Source organism: Phascolarctos cinereus, unplaced genomic scaffold, assembly GCF_003287225.1.
Source record: "Phascolarctos cinereus isolate Bilbo 61053 unplaced genomic scaffold, phaCin_HiC Scaffold_9;HRSCAF=440, whole genome shotgun sequence".
NCBI lineage: Eukaryota > Metazoa > Chordata > Mammalia > Diprotodontia > Phascolarctidae > Phascolarctos > Phascolarctos cinereus.
The window spans coordinates 106,401,039-106,423,630 of NW_027556402.1; the positions used below are offsets into that span (position 1 = coordinate 106,401,039).

The 22,592-nt window shown below is 34.4% G+C and overlaps 1 protein-coding gene across 4 annotated transcripts in view; it reads left to right on the forward strand.

Moving 5' to 3' along the window:
• The window catches only part of LRBA (LPS responsive beige-like anchor protein), a 760,465-nt gene that overhangs the window by 334,959 nt on the left and 402,914 nt on the right, over window positions 1-22,592 (forward strand). For all 4 annotated transcript variants that reach the window (XM_020994027.2, XM_020994028.2, XM_078148462.1 and 1 more), the window contains one exon: window positions 19,929-20,095. In XM_020994027.2, the coding sequence (XP_020849686.1) occupies window positions 19,929-20,095 (167 nt within the window). The remainder of the gene's footprint in view (window positions 1-19,928; window positions 20,096-22,592) is intronic.

A 22,592-nucleotide genomic window follows, 5' to 3' on the forward strand; every position in this document is an offset into this window, starting at 1 on the left:
AGTACTGATCAGGACATGTCATGTAAGTCAATTTGCACCATAATAGCCCCCCCCACACACACACCTTGGCTTCATAAAAATAGTTTCCTTCTCTTCATCCCTTTTTTATTCAACCTTTCCTTCTACCTGTTGTTTAAAATTCTTTTCATTGGGTCATAATGACAGGTATTGGATTTGTAACGTTATTGACATAGGGACCTCCTGGTTAAGTAAGCTGCCTCCAGGACTTCAGTTAATACTCCTCTTATAAGTTACAGTCTTAAGAGAGTTGCCCAGGACACAAAAAGTTAAGTGAATTTCTTAGTCACCCAGCTATGTCAGAACATGTCCACTCTGCCCTGCTGTCTCTCATGTTTTGGAGTAATCAGACCATACGTGGAGTATTGGGAGGACCTTGGAAGTTACCCAGTCCACCCTCCTCATTTTCTTTATTTTTCAGTCCTTCATTCAACAGTTGAGGAAATTACAGCTCGTAACGGTGAAGTGATATGCCTAGAGTAAAAATGGTATTAAGTGGTAGAGCTTGAATCTAAGATTCCAGAGGTGATCTTCTTTAAATCCTTTCCTATTGCTTTCCATAAGCTCCTTGAGGTACTACCAAGATAACAAGGTTACCTGCATTTGAAGATGTTTGTCATATGTAGTATCTTAAAGGGTTATGTCTCAGCACTCTGTTTGATTCAGAAATTCTTTATGGTACAAACATACACGGCAAATTAATATTATTTGGACATGTTTTATTTTTTGCATCAATATAACAATTTTACTTGAAAATATATACTTACAAGAAAAGCTTAAAGAGATGATGTACCCAAAATGAATTATACAAATACGAAGATACTGTATTGTAAATTCTTTTGAGTAATTATTGTATTTACTCACTGCTTATTAAAATTGTGATTATGAATACCTTTCTCCTTTTTTCTTCATTAAGTTAAGTTTTCAAATATGACGAAGACCTCCCTGTAACTTTTGTTGGTGATTTCTTCATTTAACTGAGTTAATCTAGTACAGACAAGAGAAACATGTCTTTCGACTTTTCAGGGGGAAAGCTAATTACTGATTACTTCAGTGTTACTGGATGACATCTTTTGGTCACCCATCAGTTTCACAATTTTCCTAAGTAAATGTAGGAATTTGTATATTTTCATGACTTTCTGAATTCTAGTAACATAAATGAGATGGTGAAAAATTTATTTCAGATTTCTATAGTTTTAATAATATGAGGTTTAGTCCTAGTAATTTATGAATTATTTTGAGAATTTATCCATAGGATCAGCCTAGTGAAACAGTCATTTCTTTAAATTTTCTAGTGATTCATAACTTTTTTTGTGTAACATCTCTTTGGCACTATGGTGAACCCTTTTAATGATTTTTTTAATGTATAAAATGACATATTTAAGATGATTAAAGAAACAAATTATTGAAATATAGTTATCAAAATATATTTAAAAATAATTTCATAGGCCTTAGGTGAAGAATCCCTGAATTTTTAGCTTTCATTAATCACACATTCTGTTTTATTCTTAAAAGTGAATATATTCATTCTTAGAGCAGGGTCTAGTTTGTCTTTTGGAGAGGTTTTTTTTGTGTTCCAATAAGATTCTTTTTGCTCCTTTTCATAGAGACATAAATGAAACCAAAGAAAACAACAGCTTGCATGTTGGCATTTTAATATATTTATATAATAGTTTTTATTCTTGTGATGAGAATTGACTTTTATAGCATGATATTTGATATTACTTTAAAAAATATTCAACATAGGCATCTTAAATGAACTGTTTAAACCTTGGAACGACTCTTGAAATAACTTTTAAATTAACTTTATTTGGAAACTTTCAGTTGCAGAGATAAGAAACCAACACATTGTATCCAGGCCATTAAAACAAGAAAAAAAAGAAGAGATATTTTGATAAGTATTCTCCCTGTTTTAACCTTGATGGCTGTTATCAGAAGGATAATTCTTCATTTATTTCATTGGCTTAGGCTTTTCTCTTGTTGAGGAAAATTAGTACTTTGAGGCACTGGATGACAGAGGCATCATTTCAGAATTAAAGGTGGCTGTCAGACATTGCAGTTGGTTGATTTTTGTCCACTTTTGAGTTTATAAGCTTTCATTTAAAAAAATCTCATTTAAGAGTATTGGTAAGATTTCCCTGGGTTGCATTTTTCCCCCTTTAATACAAGACTTTAAACCTGAGGTTAGGAATCAAGTTTAGAGGTATCCAGAATTGAAAGTTTCATAAGTTTTTTTTTATTTACTGAAAATTACATATTTAAATAAGTTCCTCATGAATGGAAGAACTGCTTCCTAATTTCATCCCTTTGATGATTTCGCTTTTAAATGGCACCCAGTGGGGCATGTGTTCTGTGATTCAAAAGCCCAACAAATCGGGAAAAATATTGAAGTATTCAGGAAAAGCTCTGCTCTTAGTTAATTGAAAATTTAAGATTTTTTTTCTTAAGTTGCGTTATTAATTTAATATATGGTTCAATGTAGAGGTTAGGCTTACATACTTTTTTCTATTTGAAATTCTTGCTAACATTTATTATTTCAAAATTATATGTGAAATAAAAGGAGCATAATATTTTTAAAATGGGTTTGCTCCATAGGTCTAGAAAAAGTGTTTTCTCTTTTAATAAATTTTCTTTTCATCTCATGTACATTTACTTTGCCATCAATTCTTTTTCTACTGAATCATGACATGAAAAATAAAATACTGTAAGAATTTTTATAGCTGGTGTGTTTCATGTCTAACATGTGTAAGAAAGTCTCTGTTCAAATAGATTGAGGAAGAGTTGGTGTTAAACTGTATTCCTAGTTTTTTAGTTGTTTCCAGATCTCTGGAATTCATTACAGTGCCCAGAAACTTGGGGATAGCTGTGAATCAGTATTGCAATTTAAAAATGCTTCTAATTTATGTACTTGAGATATGTTGGAGTAAAGGGAGTCTATCTGCTATGACTTGTCCAAGTCTGATTCTCCAATGGCTAAGTATTTGAAGAACCATGAATAGTGCTCAAAAGAATTGCAAACTATTAGCAACTACATGAAAGGTTGCTTCAGATCCCTAAGAACAGAAATGCAAATTAAAATAACTCTGAAGTTTCACTTCACATCCCGCAAATTGGCAGAGATAGAAATAGTCAATGTCGAAGGATTCTGGAAACATAAGTGCACTATCCATACCCATACACACTACAGCCTATTCATTCAGTACCAGCCTGTGTAGTTCTTGTTGCCATCTTTCCATACATCTTTAAAGAAGTTCTGTGCAACTTGCTTGATTCTGTAGATCTTTTAGCCTTTTGCAATTATACAAAACTAGCCGTTCCGCTGTTCTGTTCTGTATTACTCAATGACTATTGACCTCATGTGTAGGTCATTAGTGGTACATCTTACTTATGCCCACCATGAATTTCTCCATTGCACTTTGGGTACCTATAGTTTCATTTCCTGTGAGGACCTCACCTTATACTCCATTGAAAAAACATAATCTATTTTACACCCTCTTCTGTCTTTCTCATCATTTCAACAGAATTGACACATCTTCCCACTATATCTCCTTCACAGTCATCTCACATGAACAGGTAATCCTTCTTTTTTCTAGGGCAAATCTTTCAATATGAATGCTCGCTCCTATCCCTTCCCTCTTTTCCAGCAGATTTTCTTCATTATTATTCTCACTGTCCAATCTTCAGTCTCTCTCCATTTACTTGCTCTTCCCTACTGTCTATAATCATACCAGTTTTTCCCATTTTTAACAAAAAGCTTACTTCATCTTTTCATCCTTGTTTCCTGCTGTCCTATATCACTTTTCTTCTTTTTGGCTAAACTCCTTAAATCTACTTATACTACAAATTCTGCTCTTCTTACTTCCAAACCTTTGGTAATCTGGCTTCTGACCACATTTTCCAACAAAACTCTTTTTTCAAAGTTATCAATGGATTCTTGATTGCCAAATTTATTGCTTTTTCACTATTGATTACCCTGTTTCCCACCCCTCTCCTCTCTGGGTTTTCGTAACACTACTCTCTTTTGGTTCTTCTCTTATCTGTCTCCTCAATCTCTTTTGCTGAATCTTTATCCAGGCCACTGTCCGCTAACCATGAGTCCTCCAGCTCTCTGTTTTGGACTTTTTCTTCTCTTTCAATGCTGTTTTGCTTAGTGAGCTCATCAGTTGTATGGTTTCAGTTAACATAGCTATGCAGATGATTCCCAGATGGATGGATGGCTAGTTCTAAATTGGTAGCCACAAAAGGCCAAAAGAGCTAGAGAATCCAGCAAGTTCACAGATCCTCTATAAGGATATATAGAAGGGCATGGACAAAAACTACATGGGCTGGGAGAATGAATATGCTATAATCTGTGTGGATTGTGTAATTATGTTTCTGGAGTCCTTCAGCATTGGCTGAGTCTGTATTTATAGTTCTTACCTCTCTCTTTAGATCTCATCCCCCATGACCATTGTCTTTTGACTTTTAAAACTAGATTTCCCTTTAGCATCTCAGACTCAATATGTCTGAAAGAGAATTCAATATCTTTTCCACCATGTTTTCCTTTCTTCTCAACTTTGCTATATTTGTTATAAGTACCATCATCCTCACAGTCACTGAAGCTCACAGCTTCATTGACATCCTTGATTATTCATTCTTCCCCCACATATCCAATCTGTGGTCAGATCTTATCCTTTTTATTTTCACAATATCTTTCATATATGTCCCCTTTTCTCCATTCACACAGTTACCACCTGTATACAGGTCCTCTTACCCTTTCATCTGAACTATTGTAATAGCCGTCAGTTTTGTTTCTCTCCCAAAGTCTTTTTGTTGACCTCCATTCAGCTACCAAAGTAATCTTAATTTTAGGATTGATTTTTGTCATCTGTCTTATCAGTGTGCTCCAGTGACTCTCTTATGATGTAGCTTTTCTGACCTACTTTATGTTTCTTGCACTCAACCCTCCATCTCCTAATTCTGTACCTTTTCAGTGGCTTCCTGCTCATCTATACCTGTTACTTTCCCTGATTTCCTTCAAGACTTAGCTCAAATCCCACCTATAGTAGAAAGTCTTTCTTCGTCCTTTCTACTAATAGTACCATCACTCTAAGATTACCTCCCATTTTTGTACACTTAATTATTTGAATATTGTCTCCTTGAATTTGAACTCCTTGAAGGCAGGTACTGTGATTTTTTTCTTTCTGTGCATTCCTGATGCTTAGCATAGTCCCCAGTATTTAGCAAGTGCTTGATGGGTGCTTGTTGGTTGACTAACCAGCTGATTCTCAGCCATACATTGATTCATAGCCATTGAATGAAATGGGTACATGAAGAAGCATTTATTAAGTATTTATTAAATTAAGCATTTATTTTGCTTAAATAGTACATGCTGGGCAGCATGTTAAACACTGGCGATACAAAAAGAGCAAACAAGACTGTTCTTGCATTCAGGAAGCTTAAATTCCTCATATAAGAATAAGTTAGAGGATGAAAAGGGTGAAGGAGAAGGTGTGAGCACAGCATTACAGCTGGGATGTGGCCAGGAAGTGTGTGAGGTGGAAATTCACCCTTTAGGGCCCCATTATCTGGAATTCAAGTTCTGGGAACTGAAGGCCAGAGCGCAGGGGCCATGACTTACAGGTCTCTGAGGCATTAGAGGCTATTTAGCCAGATCTGTACCTAAGCAGGAACCTTCTCTCCTGTATTCCTATAAAAAGGTAGTCCAACTCTCACTTTCAGAATTCTAGAGACAGGCATCTCGCTGCTTACTGAGACAGTGAGGGATAGCTATAATTTTTAGGCAGTTCTTTTTATCCAACTGAAATATGTATGTTTCTATTTTTCTCATGGGGTAAAACAAAGTAAGTGTGATTTGTCTAAACTGTATTTGCATGTTTCCCTAGTTCTTCTCATTTCCAGCAGGTGCAAAGGGAGAGGTTATCTAGGGCAGAAGTACAGCTAAGGCCTGCGGACAGAATGGGGCAGATCACATGTATTTGTGGATGGTAAAGAGTTTGCAGCTTCTCAATTTGCTGCTGATTCTCATTTTTTGTTTTGTTTGTTATTAGTCTCTTTCTTATATACATGCTATACATTTAGTGGTAATTTTTAGACAACTACCATACACAGTCAACTGGGGCCCTGGGAACACAGGACAAGTTAGATGCTTTATGATAAAGGATTTGCTAAAGTTATAATCTTAAAATAAATGTGTACCTTTTTACAGATAAATTGGCAGAATGTTCTTCAAGCTTAACTCAATTTTATTCATCCTTGTAGAGATCCGAATAACATTAAATACCACCTATAAGAACATACAAGTATCACCAAACCTTTGTTATGCTCAATCTATGTACCTGACTTTGGGTATGGAAATACCCTGTGTTTTCAGGTCCTAGAATTTTTTTGCCCCTGTTACTATGTTTTCCCAATTGCTTCATCTTTCCCTCCATTTCCCCCCTTTTTCTACGAGTTCTGCCTTAACTTTATAACCTAAATGGCTACTTCTTGTTCAAAAGTTGGATTTCTGTATAGTCACTGAAGACTGTTCTGTAATGTAGCTTTTAGATTAGACCATTGAAAACAGGAAGTTCTTGGCAAATCTTGATGCGATTGCCACTGAAGGAACCCTTTTCTCACCATTTACTTAAAATCCTATTTCTTTTTTTAGGTCATTTTTCTCATTTTTATTCATTTTTTAAAAATTTATTAATTTATTTTGATTTATCAACAATCACTTCCACATGCTTTTGAGTTGAAAATTTTTCTCCCCTTCCTCCCCCACCCTCCCCAAGACGCACAATCTGATATAGGCTTTACATTTACATTCCCATTAAACGTATTTTCACATTAGTGAAGTTTTAAGTAAAAATTAAAACCAATAGGAGGAACCATCAGAAAGATGAAACAAAACTCAACAGAAGGTAAAAATAAGGGATAGCAATTCGACTTCCATAGTTCTTTCTTTGGATGTGGACAGCATTTTCCATCCGAGGCCTCTGGAGATGTCTTAGATCCTTGTAATGCTGAGAAGGGTTCAGTTTAACAATATTAGTCATTGCATAATGGCTGTTATTGTGTACAAAGTCCTCTTGGTTCTGCTCACTTCACTCAGCATCAGACCATATAAGTCTTTCCAGGTTTTTCTGAAGTCAGCCTGTTCATCATTTCTTATAGCACAATAGTATTCCATTACATTCATATACCACAACTTGCTCAGCCATTCCCCAATTGATGGGCATCCTCTCAATTTCCAATTCTTTGCCACCACAAAAAGAGCTGCTATGAATATTTTTGTACATGTGGGTCCTTTTCCCATTTGTTTGATCTCTTTGGGATATAGCCCTAGAAGTGCTATTGCTGGATCAAAGGGTATGCACATTTTTGTAGCCCTTTGGGCATAGTTCCAAATTGTTCTCCAAAATGGTTGGATCATTTCACAACTCCACCAACAATGTATTAGTGTTCCAATTTTCCCACATCTTCTCCAACATTTATCATTTTCCTGTTTTGTCATGTTGGCCAATCTGATAGGTGTGATGTGGTACCTCAGAGTTGTTTTGATTTGCATTTCTCTAATCAATAAATTTAGAGCATTTTTTCATATGACTATAGATGGCTTTAATTTCTTCATCTGAGAACTGTCTGTTCATATCCTTTGACCATTTATCAATTGGGGAATGGCTTGTGTTCTTATAAATTTGTCTTAATTCTCTATATATTTTAGAAATGAGGCCTTTATCAGAGAGACTGGTTGTAAAAATTCTTTCCCAATTTTCTACCTTCCTTCTAATCTTAGTTGCATTGGCTTTGTTTGTGCAAAAACTTTTCAATTTAATGTAATCAAAATTATCCATTTTGCTTTTCATAATGTTCTCTATCTCCTGTTTGGTCATGAATTCTTCTGTTCTCCATAGATCTGATAGGTAAACTATTCCTTGTTCTCCCAGTTTACTTATGGTATCAGCCTTTATATCTAAGTCATGAACCCATTTTGACTTTATTTTGGTATATGGTGTGAGATTTGGGTCTATGCCTAGTTTCTGCCATACTCTTTTCCAGTTTTCCCAGCAGTTTTTTTCAAAGAGTGGGTTCTTATCCCAGAAGCTGGGGTCTTTGGGTTTATCAAATAATAGATTACTATAGTCATTGACTACTGTGTCTTGCATATTTAACCTATTCCACTGATCCACCTCCCTATTTCTTAGCCAGTACCAAGCAGTTTTGATGATTGCTGCTTTATAATACAATTTAAGATCTGGAATTGCTAGGCCACCTTCCCCTGCATTTCTTTTCATTAGTTCCTTTGATATTCTGGACCTTTTGTTTTTCCAAATGAATCTTGTTATTATTTTTTCTAACTCTATAAAATAATTTTTGGTAGTTTGATTGGTATGGCACTGAATAAGTAAATTAGCTTAGGTAGGATTGTCATTTTTATTATATTAGCTCGCCTACCCATGAGCAACTGATGTTTTTCCAATTATTTAGATCTGATTTTATTTGTGTGAAAAGTGTTTTGTAATTGTGTTCATAGAGTTCCTGGGTTTGTTTCGGAGGTAGACTCCTAAATATTTTATAATGTCTACAGTAAGTTTAAATGGGATTTCTCTTTCTATCTCTTGCTGTTGGGCTTTGTTGGTAATATATAGAAATGCTGATGATTTATGTGGGTTTATTTTATAGCCTGCAACTTTGCTAAAGTTGTTTATTATTTCAAGTAGTTTTTTACTTGATTCTCTAGGATTCTCTAAGTATATCATCATGTCATCTGCAAAGAGTGATAGCTTTGTTTCTTCTTTGCCTATTCTAATGCCTTCAATTTCTTTTTCTTCTCTTATTGCTAAAGCTAAGGTTTCCAGTACAATATTGAATAACAGTGGTGATAATGGACATCCTTGTTTCACCCCGATCTTATTGGAAATGCTTCTAGCCTGTCCCCATTACATATAATGCTTGCTGAAGGTTTTAGATATATGCTATTTATTATTTTAAGGAAGACTCCATTTATACCTATGCTTTCTAGTGTTTTTAATAGGAATGGGTGTTGTATTTTATCAAAAGCTTTTTCTGCATCTATTGAGATGATCATGTGGTTTCTGTTGGTTTTGTTGTTGATATGCTCAATGATGCTGATAGTTTTCCTAATATTGAACCAACCCTGCATTCCTGGTATAAATCCTACCTGGTCATAGTGTATTATTCTTGTGATAAGTTGCTGCAATCTACTTGCTAGTATTTTGTTTAAAATTTTTGCATCTATATTCATTAGAGAAATTGGTCTATAATTTTCTTTCTCTATTTTGACTCTTCCTGGTTTAGGTATCAACACCATATTTGTATCATAAAAAGAATTTGGTAAGACTCCTTCTTCACCTATTTTCCCAAATAGTCTATATAGTATTGGAATTAATTGTTCTTTAAATGTTTGATAGAATTCGCATGTAAATCCATCTGGCCCTGGAGATTTTTTCCTAGGGAGTTCATCAATGGCTTGTTCAATTTCTTTTTCTGAGATGGGGTTATTTAAGTATTTTACTTCCTCTTCGTTAATCTGGGCAATTTATATTTTTGTAAATATGTATCCATTTCACTAAGATTGTCAAATTTGTTGGCATATAGTTGGGCAAAATAATTCCTAATTATTGTTTTAATTTCCTCTTCCTTGGTGGTAGCTTCACCCTTTTCATTCTTGATACTAGTAATTTGGTTTTCTTCTTTCTTTTTTTAATTAAATTAACCAAAGGTTATCTATTTTATTGTTTTTTTCATAAAACCAGCTCTTAGTTTTATTTATTAGTTCAATAGTTTTCTTAATTTCAATTTTATTAATTTTTCCTTTGGTTTTCAATATTTCTAATTTGGTGTTTAGTTGAGGATTTTTAATTTGTTCTTTTTCTAGTTTTTTTAGTTGTATGCCCAATTCATTAATCTCCTCTTTTTCTATTTTATTTATGTAAGCATTTAGAGATATAAAACTTCCCCTAAGAACTGCTTTCGCTGCATCCCATAGGTTTTGGTATGTTGTCTCATTATTGTCATTCTCTTGAATGAAATTATTGATTGTTTCTATGATTTGTTGTTTGACCCAATCATTTTTTAGGATTAGATTATTTAGTTTCCAATTATTTTTTAGTCTATCTTTCCATGGCCCTTTATTACATATAATTTTTATTGCATCATGATCTGAAAAGGATGCATTTAATATTTCTGCCTTTCTGCATTGGATTGTGAGGTTTTTATGCCCTAGTACATGGTCAATTTTTGTGTATGTGCCATGTACTGCCGAGAAAAAAGTATATTCCTTTCTATCCCCATTCAGTTTTCTCCAGAGGTCTATCATACCTAACTTTTCTAATGTTCTATTCACCTCCTTAACTTCTTTCTTGTTTATTTTGTGGTTAGACTTATCTAGTGCGAGAGGGGGAGGTTCAGGTCCCCACTAGTATAGTTTTGCTGTCTATTTCTTCCTGTAACTCCCTGAACTTCTCCTGTAAGAATTTGGATGCTATACCATTTGGTGCATATATGTTTAGTAATGATATTACTTCATTGTCTATGGTGCCTTTTAGCAGGATGTAGTTTCCTTCCTTATCTCTTTTGATTAGATCTATTTTTGCTTTTGCTTTATCTGAGATCAGGATTGCTACCCCTGCTTTTTTTACTTCAGCTGAGCATAATATATTCTGCTCCAGCCTTTTACCTTTACCCTGTATGTGTTACTCTTTTTCAGATGTGTTTCTTGTAAACAGCATATTGTAGGATTATGGTTTTTAATCCATTCTGCAATCTGTTTCTGTTTTATGGGAGAGTTCATCCCATTCACATTCACAGTTATGATTACTATCTGTGTCTTTTTCTCCATCCTTTCCCCCCTATTTATGCTTTTCTTTCTCCTTTTTCCTTTCCCCCCTTCACTAGTGTTTTGCTTTTGACCACCGCCTCCTTCCCCCTTTTATTATCCCTTTCCCTTTTCTTCCCCTTTAGTCTTACTGCTGCTTCCCTCGCTTTTCCCCCCTCCCTTTTCTTTCTCCCCCCCCCCTTTTCTTTCCCCTTTTCCCTCCTACTGCCTATAGGACAAGTTAGATTTCTATACCTAACTGATTATATTATGCTCTTCTTGAGCCAAATCTGATGAGAGTAAGGTTCAAACAATGCTCCCCCCCTTCTTTCCCTCTGCTGTAATAGGATTTTGTGTCTTTTCCTGTAATGTAATTTACCCTTGTCTGCCTCCTCCTTTCTCAGTACATTTTCTAAGATCAGATTGATCCACTTATTTGGATCCATTTAACCCACTTGATTAGATTTTTTTTTATCATTACATCAAAGTCAACTAATATCCACCCTCTTTATGTATACTCCTTTAACAAGGTGTAATAACAATACAGTTCTCAAGGGTTGCAAGTCTCATATTCCCCTGTAGAGATGTAAACAGCCCACCCTTATTAACAACATATTGTATCTTTTGTCCATTTACCTTTTTAAGTCCTTCTTGAGTCCTGTACTTGAAGATCAAATTTTTTGTTGAGCTCTGGTCTTTTTATCAGGAAAGTTTGGAAGTCTCCTATTTCGTTGAATATCCACCTCCTCCCTTGAAAAATGATGCTCATTTTTGCTGGGTAATTGATCCTTGGCTGCATTCCAAGCTCCTTTGCCTTATGGAATATCATGTTCCATGCCCTGCGGTCTTTTAATGTAGAAGCTGCAAGGTCCTGTGTAATCCTGACTGTGGTTCCATGATATTTAAATTGTTTCTTTCTGGCTGCTTGCAGCGCCTTCTCTTTCATCTGGTAATTTTGGAATTTTGCTATTATATTCTTGGCGTTGTCAATTTGGGATCTCTTTCAGGTGGTGATCGTGGATTCTTTCTATGGTTATTTTCCCTTCTGGTTCTAGGACTTCTGGGCAGTTTTCCTTTATGATTTCCTGAAAGATACTGTCCAGGCTCTTTTTTTCATGATTTTCAGGTAGTCCAATAATTTTTAAATTGTCTCTCCTGAGTCGATTTTCCAGGTCGGTTGTTTTACTGATGAGGTATTTTACATTTTCATCTATTTTTTCATTTTTTTGTTTCTGTTTGACTGATTCTTGCTCTCTCATAGAGACATTAGTTTCCATTTGTCCAATTCTAGTTTTTAACAGATTGTTTTCTTCTGTTAGTTTTTGTACTTCCTTCTTCAACTGGCCAATTGTGTTTTTTAGGGACTTGTTTCTTCAGTGTACTCTTCTGTTAGTTTTTGTCTTCCTTCTTCAATTGGCCAATTGTGTTTTTTAGGGACTTGTTTTCTTCAGTGTATTTTTTTTCCAATTGGCCAATTGTATTTTTGAAGGACTCTTCTACCTCTCTCATTTGACTATTAAAATCCTTCTTGAGCTCTTCTAAGAAGGCTTTTTGGGCTTCAGACCAGTTCATATTCCCTTTTGTTGTTGCAGATGTGGGTTTGTTGACAATGTTGTCCTCTTCAGAATTTCTGTCTTGATCTTCACTCTTCTCATAATATGAATCTATGGTATTTCTTTTTACTCATGGTGTTTCTTTATTCCCTGGCCTTTAAAGAGATTGAGCTCTCCTGCTGGGGAACAGAGGGTACTGACCCAAGCTTCTTGTGTTGGGAGCCTAGGTCTTGGTCACTGGCTTTGTGTGCTGGGGCCTCTTATGCTGGCAATTGGAGGCTGTAGGTTTCTGGCAGCTTACCTCGTGTTGGGCTGGAATCAGCAAGGCTGGAACTTTCAGGCAATTCTAAGTTGCCTGCTTTTCCTTTCCTTTAGCTTTCTTCAGCTCCTTTTAGATGGGTGCTGCAGGGTGTTTAGCTGCCTGGGGTCCCCTGCAGTGTTGTCTCCCTCGTTTCTGCTAATGCACTGGGAGATTCCTTTGCGTAAGTGCCGAGGCACCTGGTGGTTTTCTGAGCTGGTTTCCACCGTTCCCCCCTCACTGAGGCACTGGAGGTCCAGGTGTTGGTGTTTGCCTGCTCTACCACCTGGGCTTCAGGATTTCTTCACAATTGGAGGCTGCAGGGCTCTATAGCTCACCTGGTGTTGGGTTGGAATCAGCAAGGTGGGGCTTTAGGAAACCTTTAGATTGTTTTCTTCACCTCCTTTCTGATAAATGCTGCAGAGTACTTTATCAGCCTGGGGCCCCTTGTAGTTCTGCCTCCCTTATTTTTGCTGAGGCACTGGGAGACCTGTTTGCTTGGCTGCTGCTGTGCTGCTCCCTGTCTTTCTTCTAGTTCAACTGTTCCAGGGTTTTTTTTTTCTGGGGTGATATTTTCTGGGTTTTCAGAGGTTGATAGGGGAGAGTGAGAGTGACTACCTTTTCACTCTGCCATCTTGGCTCCTGGAAGCAGAAGTTCTAAATCCTACTTCTTAAAAAATATTTTCTCAATCTTAACATTTATTCTGAACACCTTATTCTGAATTATCTTGATATGATGTCAGTATATTTTAAAGTGTATCTTACTCAATCCACAAATTAAACATATGTTATGTAAACCTAGCTAAGATGAGTCAGGTGGAAATGGATCATTAAGATTTTTTCGTTTTAATTTTTGACTTTTATTTTGAATGGTTTATACATTTTTACTGGATAATACATAATTGTGCTACCTTGAAATTGTACAAGATTACAGTCATTTTTATTGATAAGTTTGCTATAGAAGTAGTCTCTCAGGTTTGTACTCAGTGAGCCATCTAATTTTTTAATATTAGTGCTCCTTTTCCCCCATATTCACTTGGAAAAGAAACTTAGTAATTGTAGTGATAGAGGAATTCATTTAACATTTTGTCATTAACTCCTTTATATTTAATAATATATTTGAACTGGTGTCCTAATGAATTTTATTACTTTTATTTTGAGTGCATTGAGATTTTTAAATGCTTTTTCCATATGTAAACTAAACGTTTTAATGAAATACTTTTGAATTATTATGTGGTATATTTCTTGCTGGGAGCTTTGCAATAAATCTTAAGTGAGCGAAGTACTTTTAAAAAGACACCCCAGTAGATAAGTGATTAAAGGATATAAATAAACTTTTCTCAAAGGAAAAACTAAATACTGTTAACAACTGCATGAAAAAATGCTCCAAATAATTAAATAAGGAAAATATGAATCAAAATACTCTTCAGGTTTTGCCTTCTACTCTGAAAATTGGCAGAGGACAAAAGGTGAAAATAGTGAAAAGTTGGAGGGATTGTTGGAAGATAGATAAACTAGTGCATTGTTGGTAGAACTATGAACCAGTACAAACATTTTATAAATAATTTAAAAATTATAAAAATAAAACCACTAAAATGCCCTTATCCCATTACTCAGTGATTTCATTATTAGCCTCATACCTCATAATCAGAAGAAAGTCACCATATACACCAAGTGCTCATTGTAGCACTTTTTGTGATAGCAAAGAAGTGGAAACAAAGTAGATGTCCATAACTTTAGGAATGGTTAAGCAAATTGTGGTACATGAATGCAATAGAATATTACTGTGTTGGAAAACATTATGAATTGAATGATTTTTGAGAAGCATGGAAATATATACATGAACTGATCCAGAGTAACATAAGCAGAGCCAAGAAAACAATATAGACAATGACTACAACAGTATAAAGAACAACCATTAAAAAAATCAAAATTGAATATTGCAAAATCATAAAGAATAAGTATGGCTTAAAAGAAGATATATGAAGATACACTTCCACACCACCTCTTTGCAGATGTGGGAGGACTTTTTCACTTTGCATATATTTTCATACTTTTTCAATGTATTGGTCATTGTGATTTTCCTCCCTCTTTTTGTCTTTAAACAAATACCATTTATTGCATAGGATGTTATGTAAGATATGTCATATAGGATGTCTCTCTGGGAGGGGGAAAGAAAGGGATACCAAGGAAAGATATAATGATATAGAAAAATAGAATGTAAATAAAAACTTTTTTTAAAGAAGATTCATTCTTGTGAATTTACTTTTGCTGTTGGTATTGAGCTGAATTCATCCATGTAAAATTATTTGCATATATGAGAAAATCCTTTGAAATTATCAGTATCTTTTTTTGTTGGTTAAGAGTTTTATATTCTCTACACATAGCCAATGACTGATATCATGTGCGTGTCCATCCTTTTTATAGGCACATCAGTGTTTTAAGCATAGCTGATATGCTTTCGTATGAAGCTAGATGTGCAAATTGAGGCCATGTGAAACATCCTCCATTTACATTTTATCTCATGATTTGATAGTTTCCCCCCTCATTTCATAATTAAAATACTGATGACAATTTTCAGTTTTATAATCCATGCACTCTGCTAAAAGAGAAAAATAGGAGTTAATGCTGAGTTGTAAGCTTGTTTATAATCAGCTTAACTCCATTACTTTAAAATATTTTTGTTAATTGCAGCATTTGTAGGCAATACCGTTATAGTGGTTGGCTACCTTTGTTCCCACAAAAGCTCTTTGAATGACTGCATCATAATTACAGGTTGGAATACTGAAGAATGGACCTGTTTTTTTCAGATATAGGAACTGAATTTTTATCTAAGCCCTGCTTTTTTCTATCTACATATTGCGTTGTTAACTACCCTACACCAGTGTTTTTAATCTATCAAAGAAATAATTGGACCAGATGACCTCTGAGGTCTCTTCCAACTCTGAACCTGTCATCTGTAATCCTTATGTAATCTATAATCCTTACTTTCATTACGGGCAGCATTCTTAGGTAAAGAACAATATTCTCAATAGTGAGGGCCAGATTTGGCAACCTACTAAGGCTGTTTTAAAATTGTGCTTTAAATGTACCAAAATACCCTTGAGTAATTATGTATTGAATAGAGGTAGTGTGGAAAAAGCACTGAACATGGAGATAGGAAGGAGAATGCTAAATTCAAAACCTGTCCTCAACAAGTTACTAATTGTGTGACCATCAGCAAATAACTCAATATACTTTAGCCTCTGTTTCTTTGCTTGTGAAATGAAGATATAATATTTATAGTATTTATTTCTCAGGGTGGTGGCAAGAATGTAAAATTTTTGACATACCTTTGAGACCTATGTAAATGTCAGCTATTCTTATGAAGCATATATGATACTGACTTAACAGAAAGAATGATTGACTTTATGGGGGAAAGAATTATAATCCAAGACAATATAAAGTAGTGGAAGGGGCACTGAATTAAGAATATGAAGTCCTATGGTCTAGTCCCAAATCATTCATAAATTAGCCATGTGATCATGGGAAATTTTTTTCTGAGTCTGTTTTGTCATCCATAAAATGAAGTGGGGTAGACTAGATGATCTTCAAAATATTTTGTAGCTCTCACATTCTTTGATTCCTTTAAAGGAAGGAGGGGGAAAAAGAAGATAGGGAGGGAAGAAAGGAGGGAAAGAAGAAGAGAAGAGAAGGGAAGGGAGGAAGTGGTGTCTATTTGCCAGGAATTTTTCAAATAATATTTCATTTGATCTTTACAACAACCCTGAGAGATAGATGCTATTATGGTTCTCATTTTGTAGTTGAGGAAACTGAAGCAGAGTTAAGTGATTTGCCTGGAGCCATACAGCTAGCAAGTATCTGAGGCCTGGTTTGAACTTAGGTCTTCCACATTCGAGGCCCAGAATGCTATCCATTGTGCCACCATTTAAAATCAGAATAGATTCATTTTATTCTGAATTAGTTTTCATGTCGTTTTTCTTGGAGATGCCTGTTGTCTCCTTTATTTCTCTGATTTTTTTCCCAAGTAGTGAATGGTATTTAGGTATCTCTTGAGTGGTTACTCAGTAATACAGCATGACTTTCTTGTCATGTTTCTGGTGGCTTTTAAACATGGGGATGGAGGGTGGGTGGGAAGGGAAGCTGTGTCCTGGACTACAGACATTCTACTTTTGACACTTCCTCAAATTGGATTCAATGATAATGAAGAAACTAAAACAATTTTAGCTTTGTAAAATAATGCAGAGTGTTATTCTAACTTCTTCAGCATAATTGCTCTCTTTATTAAAATGAATTTGTGTTCTCTGAGCATTTTGAACATAGCTCTTAAGAATGAAAGATAATTTAAAGATCCTGTTTGTCAGAAATAAACTGCAAGGAATTTTTTTTTTTAGGTTCAAGCACAACCAAAGCCATTCTCTTCCCTCCCAGCTTAATAGTGGGGTATATCCAGGGATCACAAACCTGCTTTGTGAGGCATCTAGGTGGTACAGTGGATAGGATCGGGGCCTTTGTGCCAGGAAGACCTGAATTCAAATCCTGCCTCCAACACTTGCCTGTTGTGTGTCCCTCACTCTTAACCTCTCTCAGTCACAGGTTCTTCATCTATAAAATGGGAATAAGAGAACCTACCTTACAGGGTTGTTATGAGAATATACTGAGATAACTTGTGGTAAGCAACACTAGGTATTTTTGCCTTAACCTGAACTATGGTCAGAAAATGTAGTCTCTGTACTTCAGGGCTCTTTACATTGAAGCATTTAGAAAAGCTTTGCCATTTGATATTTCAGTAGAGATTTGAAAAACATCCTTGCTTAGAGGGCACGACTAGGTAGAGCTATGACTTCTGGAAAACGAAAATGAAAATAATTCATTTGAGTTTCAAAAATAAATGGTGAGTAACTTGAATTATAACTGGCTAAAATTTTAAATATTTTTGAGAATTAGGTAGTTTTATCATTTTAACTTTGTCATTTATGACAATTACGCTTCGATATTTTGAGTAATATTAACTGTGGTTCATATTCACAGAGATCTACATTAGATGTCATGTCATTCCCTAAAATGCTCGGATCTGTTTTAATTGCGATAATCTACTCAGGTTATGTGTAACTTAGAATAGTAAGATGAAAGCTAATTGTAAAGTGTTAGAAATCGTGATACTAAGCTAAAAAAATCACAAAAATATGTATTATTTTGTTGGCTACCATGTTCAGACATTATCTTCTTCCTCCCTCGTATTCCCTCCTGCCCCGAAAAAATAAATCCACAATCAGGCCCTTCCAATAGCCACTGAAGATAAGCACAAACAAGCACATGTGCACTTATTTCAAGTTGCAAAGTTGCAGCTCAAGTTATTGTTAACTGCTTTTTTTTTTAAATGGCTTTAGATACCATAACTGTATGTGGAACTTCTGTTGGGTATTTAATAAAGAATTTGTTGAAAATTACATCCTAAAGATTTTTTAGGAGTTACAAGTCCATTATATCTCTTATAAAACATTCTAGTTTGGTTTCCATTTTATCATCTTTTAAGGTCAAATGTGACTTTAATGTTGCACAAAGAGACAGAGATTGATAATCAAGAAAGAATAGCCCTCTAATGTGATTTATATATATGGATTTTATGTCAGATATGAAAAGTTGCTGCTGAAATTGTAAAGGAGGATCCATTAAAGAGCACTTTAAACCATTTTACTACTTAGCTTACCTTGGACAGTTGTTTTTAGAATTATGCCTTTTCAATCAAACTTTAAAGTTATTGCTTATCAAATCTTAACCAAGTGCTACTGGAGAAAGTTAAGAAAATGTCCTAATGTTACTGAATAAGGGAGAAATAATACATTTTTCGAAAAGGCCTCCTGTGGTGCAGTAATTTCTTCAAAAGGTATATGGGGATAATCCCTATTCTGAACTGGAAAGTATGATTTCTGTAGCTTTTACTTTATAGATTTGTTAGGCATTTATAGAGTAAGGAGGTAATGAGAAATGTAGAAAAGAGTAAATAATCTTCAATTCCGTAGTTTAAACAGTTTTTTAGTTTCAGGATAAGAATTCAAAAGAAATTGTGTGTTACTTCCTGGCCCTTTGGTAAATTTGTGAGTGTCTGGAAAATTCACAAGTCTTTTGATTTGTTGTTAACACTGTAATAATTTTCCAGGTGTTTTCCATTTGTTATTTAAACCCTAAGATAACATTTCCTCCCTCCTGTAAATAAATCATGGCTAATTAGCTTTTTAACTGCAGCTTATATTCTGGAATTAACTTATAAGTTTTTTTTTGGACTCTTTCTACTTACTGGATAATACATGAAATTTTGCCTTTTAAATTCTTAAATATTAATGCAATTCTTTTGTTTTTCCTCCTTTTGGGGGGGGGTAGGCAATGGGGTTAAATGACTTGCCCAGGGTAATACAGCAAGTAAGTGTTATTTGTCTGAGTGCGGATTTGAACTCAGGTCCTTCTGAATCCAGGGCCAGTGCTCTATCCACTGTACCACCTAGCTGTTCCCATAATAATGCAGTTCTTAAGTTGTATCTCTGAAGGAGGGAAAGACCCTTATTTAGGGATGAGGAAGATCCCTATGTAGAATTTGAGATTAGACGAGGGCAGTGTAAGTTTATTGCAGGTGAGAGTTCTTCCCTGAGTATGCTTCACTTGAACAACTGTTACAGGAAATTTCCTATGCTATCTATCGCTGTATTAGCCCTTCAATTCTTGAAGGTATGTGGACTATGGTAAATCATTTTTACCTTTTTTATCTACCAAACCTATCAACGATGGTGGATTAGATAAGTTTTTAAGAGTAGCGTTGGTCCTAGACATTCAGGTCAGTTTTTCATTTCTATATTTATTCCTTCCACTTTCCAAAAAATATGATTTCAATTGTGTGGCTGCATAGTATAGTGGATAGAGTGGAGAACTGAGAGTCAGGAAGACCCTTCAGTGGAAATGTGTCTCAGACATTAAGTAACTTTGGTCATGGATAGGGAAATTAATCTGCCCATAAAATGGGCATAATAAGAGCACCTACGCTACAAAGCTTATATGAGATTTAAATGAGATAATGCTTACAAAGTACTTTTCGATACTTAATGCAATATATAAATGTTAGCTATCTATCATTATTGTTATTATTATTATTTATATGAATTGACTAATGCTTAAATTTCATTCTATGCATTTACAGTTTTTTTCTAGTAATTTAAATAATTATCAATATTTTTCCTCTTTCAAGTCATTGTGTGCTCAGTATTCTGCTGATAAACGAGAAGAGGAGAAGATGTGTGATCACTTAATAAGAGCAGCAAAGTATCGGGACCATGTGACAGCAACTCAGCTAATCCAGAAAATTATCAATATACTTACGGATAAGCATGGAGCCTGGGGAAATTCTGCACCAAGGTAAAGAGATGCCTACTAAGTTTTGGATACTGATGCCCTGGCTGACCCATATATAAACATGTGCTTTTGGATGTACTCAAATCCCAAAAAGGCACAGGCAGTCTAATTTTGTATTTGTGATGCATGATGAATCTAAAAAAATGAACAAGTAGAAGAAATTGGGCAGAGAAAGGGAGAAATAGTTAAGTCCTTTGTAAATGTCTTCTGTCTCTTTCAGTTAAATTTAGTCATTGAATGCATAGTTTATTATAAGGTGGCAACTTAAGAACACTTTTACCTTATTTCTTTTTTATTAAAAGTTTTAAGTAAACGTCTTATAAACTTATATTAGGTAAGCTACACTTGTAGGTGGATCATTTCCTAGATAAGTGCAATTTGAAAACTAATTCCTATTTAAAATCTGTTGTGCTTTAAAAGATATAATTAAAACTACCTTTTTGGGGAATTGTTAGGGAATGTAGTGTAACAAAGATAGTGGTTCAGCACTTTAAAAACTAATTTTCATAAGTGGTTCAGTTAATGTTTTGTATTTGTCACTAAAAACTACTAATTTCAACATCTTAATCTTGGTTTTAATCTTCCTGTACCACTGTATAGGTCTTTAATAAAAACTTATTGATTAATAAAAATGTGATTGCTTCTTCTAGATTTAGAATAGACTAAATGTTAAAACTGACTCCCTATTATATTTTTCCACGCTTTAACGTGTAGAAGTTTGAATGTACAATTTATGAAAATAAATGATATAGTCTTGATCCGACCTTTAGGTAATTGTTATTGTTTGCTGTGTTCCTTTTCTGAGTAAGTTCTCTTACTGGCAGAAGTATAGGACACAATCAACAGTAAATTATTATTACATTACCTTAATATCTTTTCATTAATCAACAAATAATTGATTGCTTACTGTGTTTTAGTTATGCTCTTTTTTAATGCTATCTATTATATATTTTCAGGTAATCCAAGTTTTAGCTTGCTTAAAAGACTCCTCCAAACTTAAAAATGATATATTTATATTACTGATAAGAATATCTTTACATGCTTGTGTTTGTTTAGAGTACAGCATTGAGTTAAATCTGGGGAGAGTTGACTAGTCCGTATATTGAATTATATTTTCCTATACTAAATAAGAAATATATTGTCTTGATAACCTGTTGTCCCTCATTTCCATCCTCCCCCAACACAGTAGGTTGTGAGCCCCTTGAAAACAGGAACTGTCTCTTGTTTGTGGTTGTATCGTCAAATCTACCATAGTACCTTGTATATTAGTGATTGCTAATTGATTACTTGATTGGATTTCACAGTGTTTATAATGTAAGCTAAGAGGATTCTGTTAAGGACTGAAGAAGGCAAAAAATGAAGGAAGACCTTTTTGATCTTCCTGTATACCTAACTGAAAAATTTGAATGATAAGAAAGAAGTAGAACACTACGTCAGAGAGAGTTCCCTCTACTTTACAACATTCATACAGCCTCTGCAGTACTGTGTATGGTTACCTTGTATGTCATGGCACAGAATTCCAAAACACCTTGGTCTTTCTCCATGTTTCATTCATGGAATTGAACATTAGAAATTACTCTAATGTACAATTTTTCTGAAATGAATATCAAAATTATATAATTAAAATCTTAAAAGTAATGTATGCTAAATGTGTTTGCAATTTCACCTATTGCATGATATGACAATTTCATTTAATGGGTTATGTTGGGATAAACTAGTGCTCTTGAGTTTTTGATATTTTCTTTTCAAAATTATTTTAGTATTATATAGACTGAACGGAGTATTGTGAAGGACTGATCAAACTGAAATGTGTTTCTCTAGAGCTTATTAGGGTCCCTTTATTAGAGTTATGAATTGTCATTCTTTAGCCCCACAAAGAGATGTCGTATTTTCTATGACTGATGACTTGACTCTTTTGAAAATCAAACCTAAGTTTAACCCAGATTTTTCAAAACAACAGAATTTAAAATTACTTTAAAATAGGATAACAAAAATAGAGACAGGGAGAATATAGAAATCTCTCATATATAAATGAAATCTTGTAATTTTAATTGATATTTGAAATTTTAGGTATTGCTCTCCCCCTCTTTTGTGGTTAAAAATAACAATTTTAATGTTAGTAAAACAACATTGCAGCAAAACATTTCTCTTCAATGATAATTTTTCAGTTCTTACTGAATGTATGCCATTTAGCTTGGTAGATAGTTCTGTGTCCCATACATCTGTGTTGTTTGATCCCTTATGGCATTTGTACAATTATCATGAAATAGTTATTTTCATCATTAATTCAAATTAAGGTGTGTTTTATATGTATTAATGCTGTAATACAGTTAGATATAACAGTGCAGTTAAAAATGTATTCTCTCTATGCAGCCTTTTATACAGAGTTATCTATTTTTTGATTTGCCTTGTGTAAAGCTTATATAATCAACTTATAAATTATGTGATCTACACAATATATACATGGCTATTTTCCATTTTGTAATAAATGAGAATAACA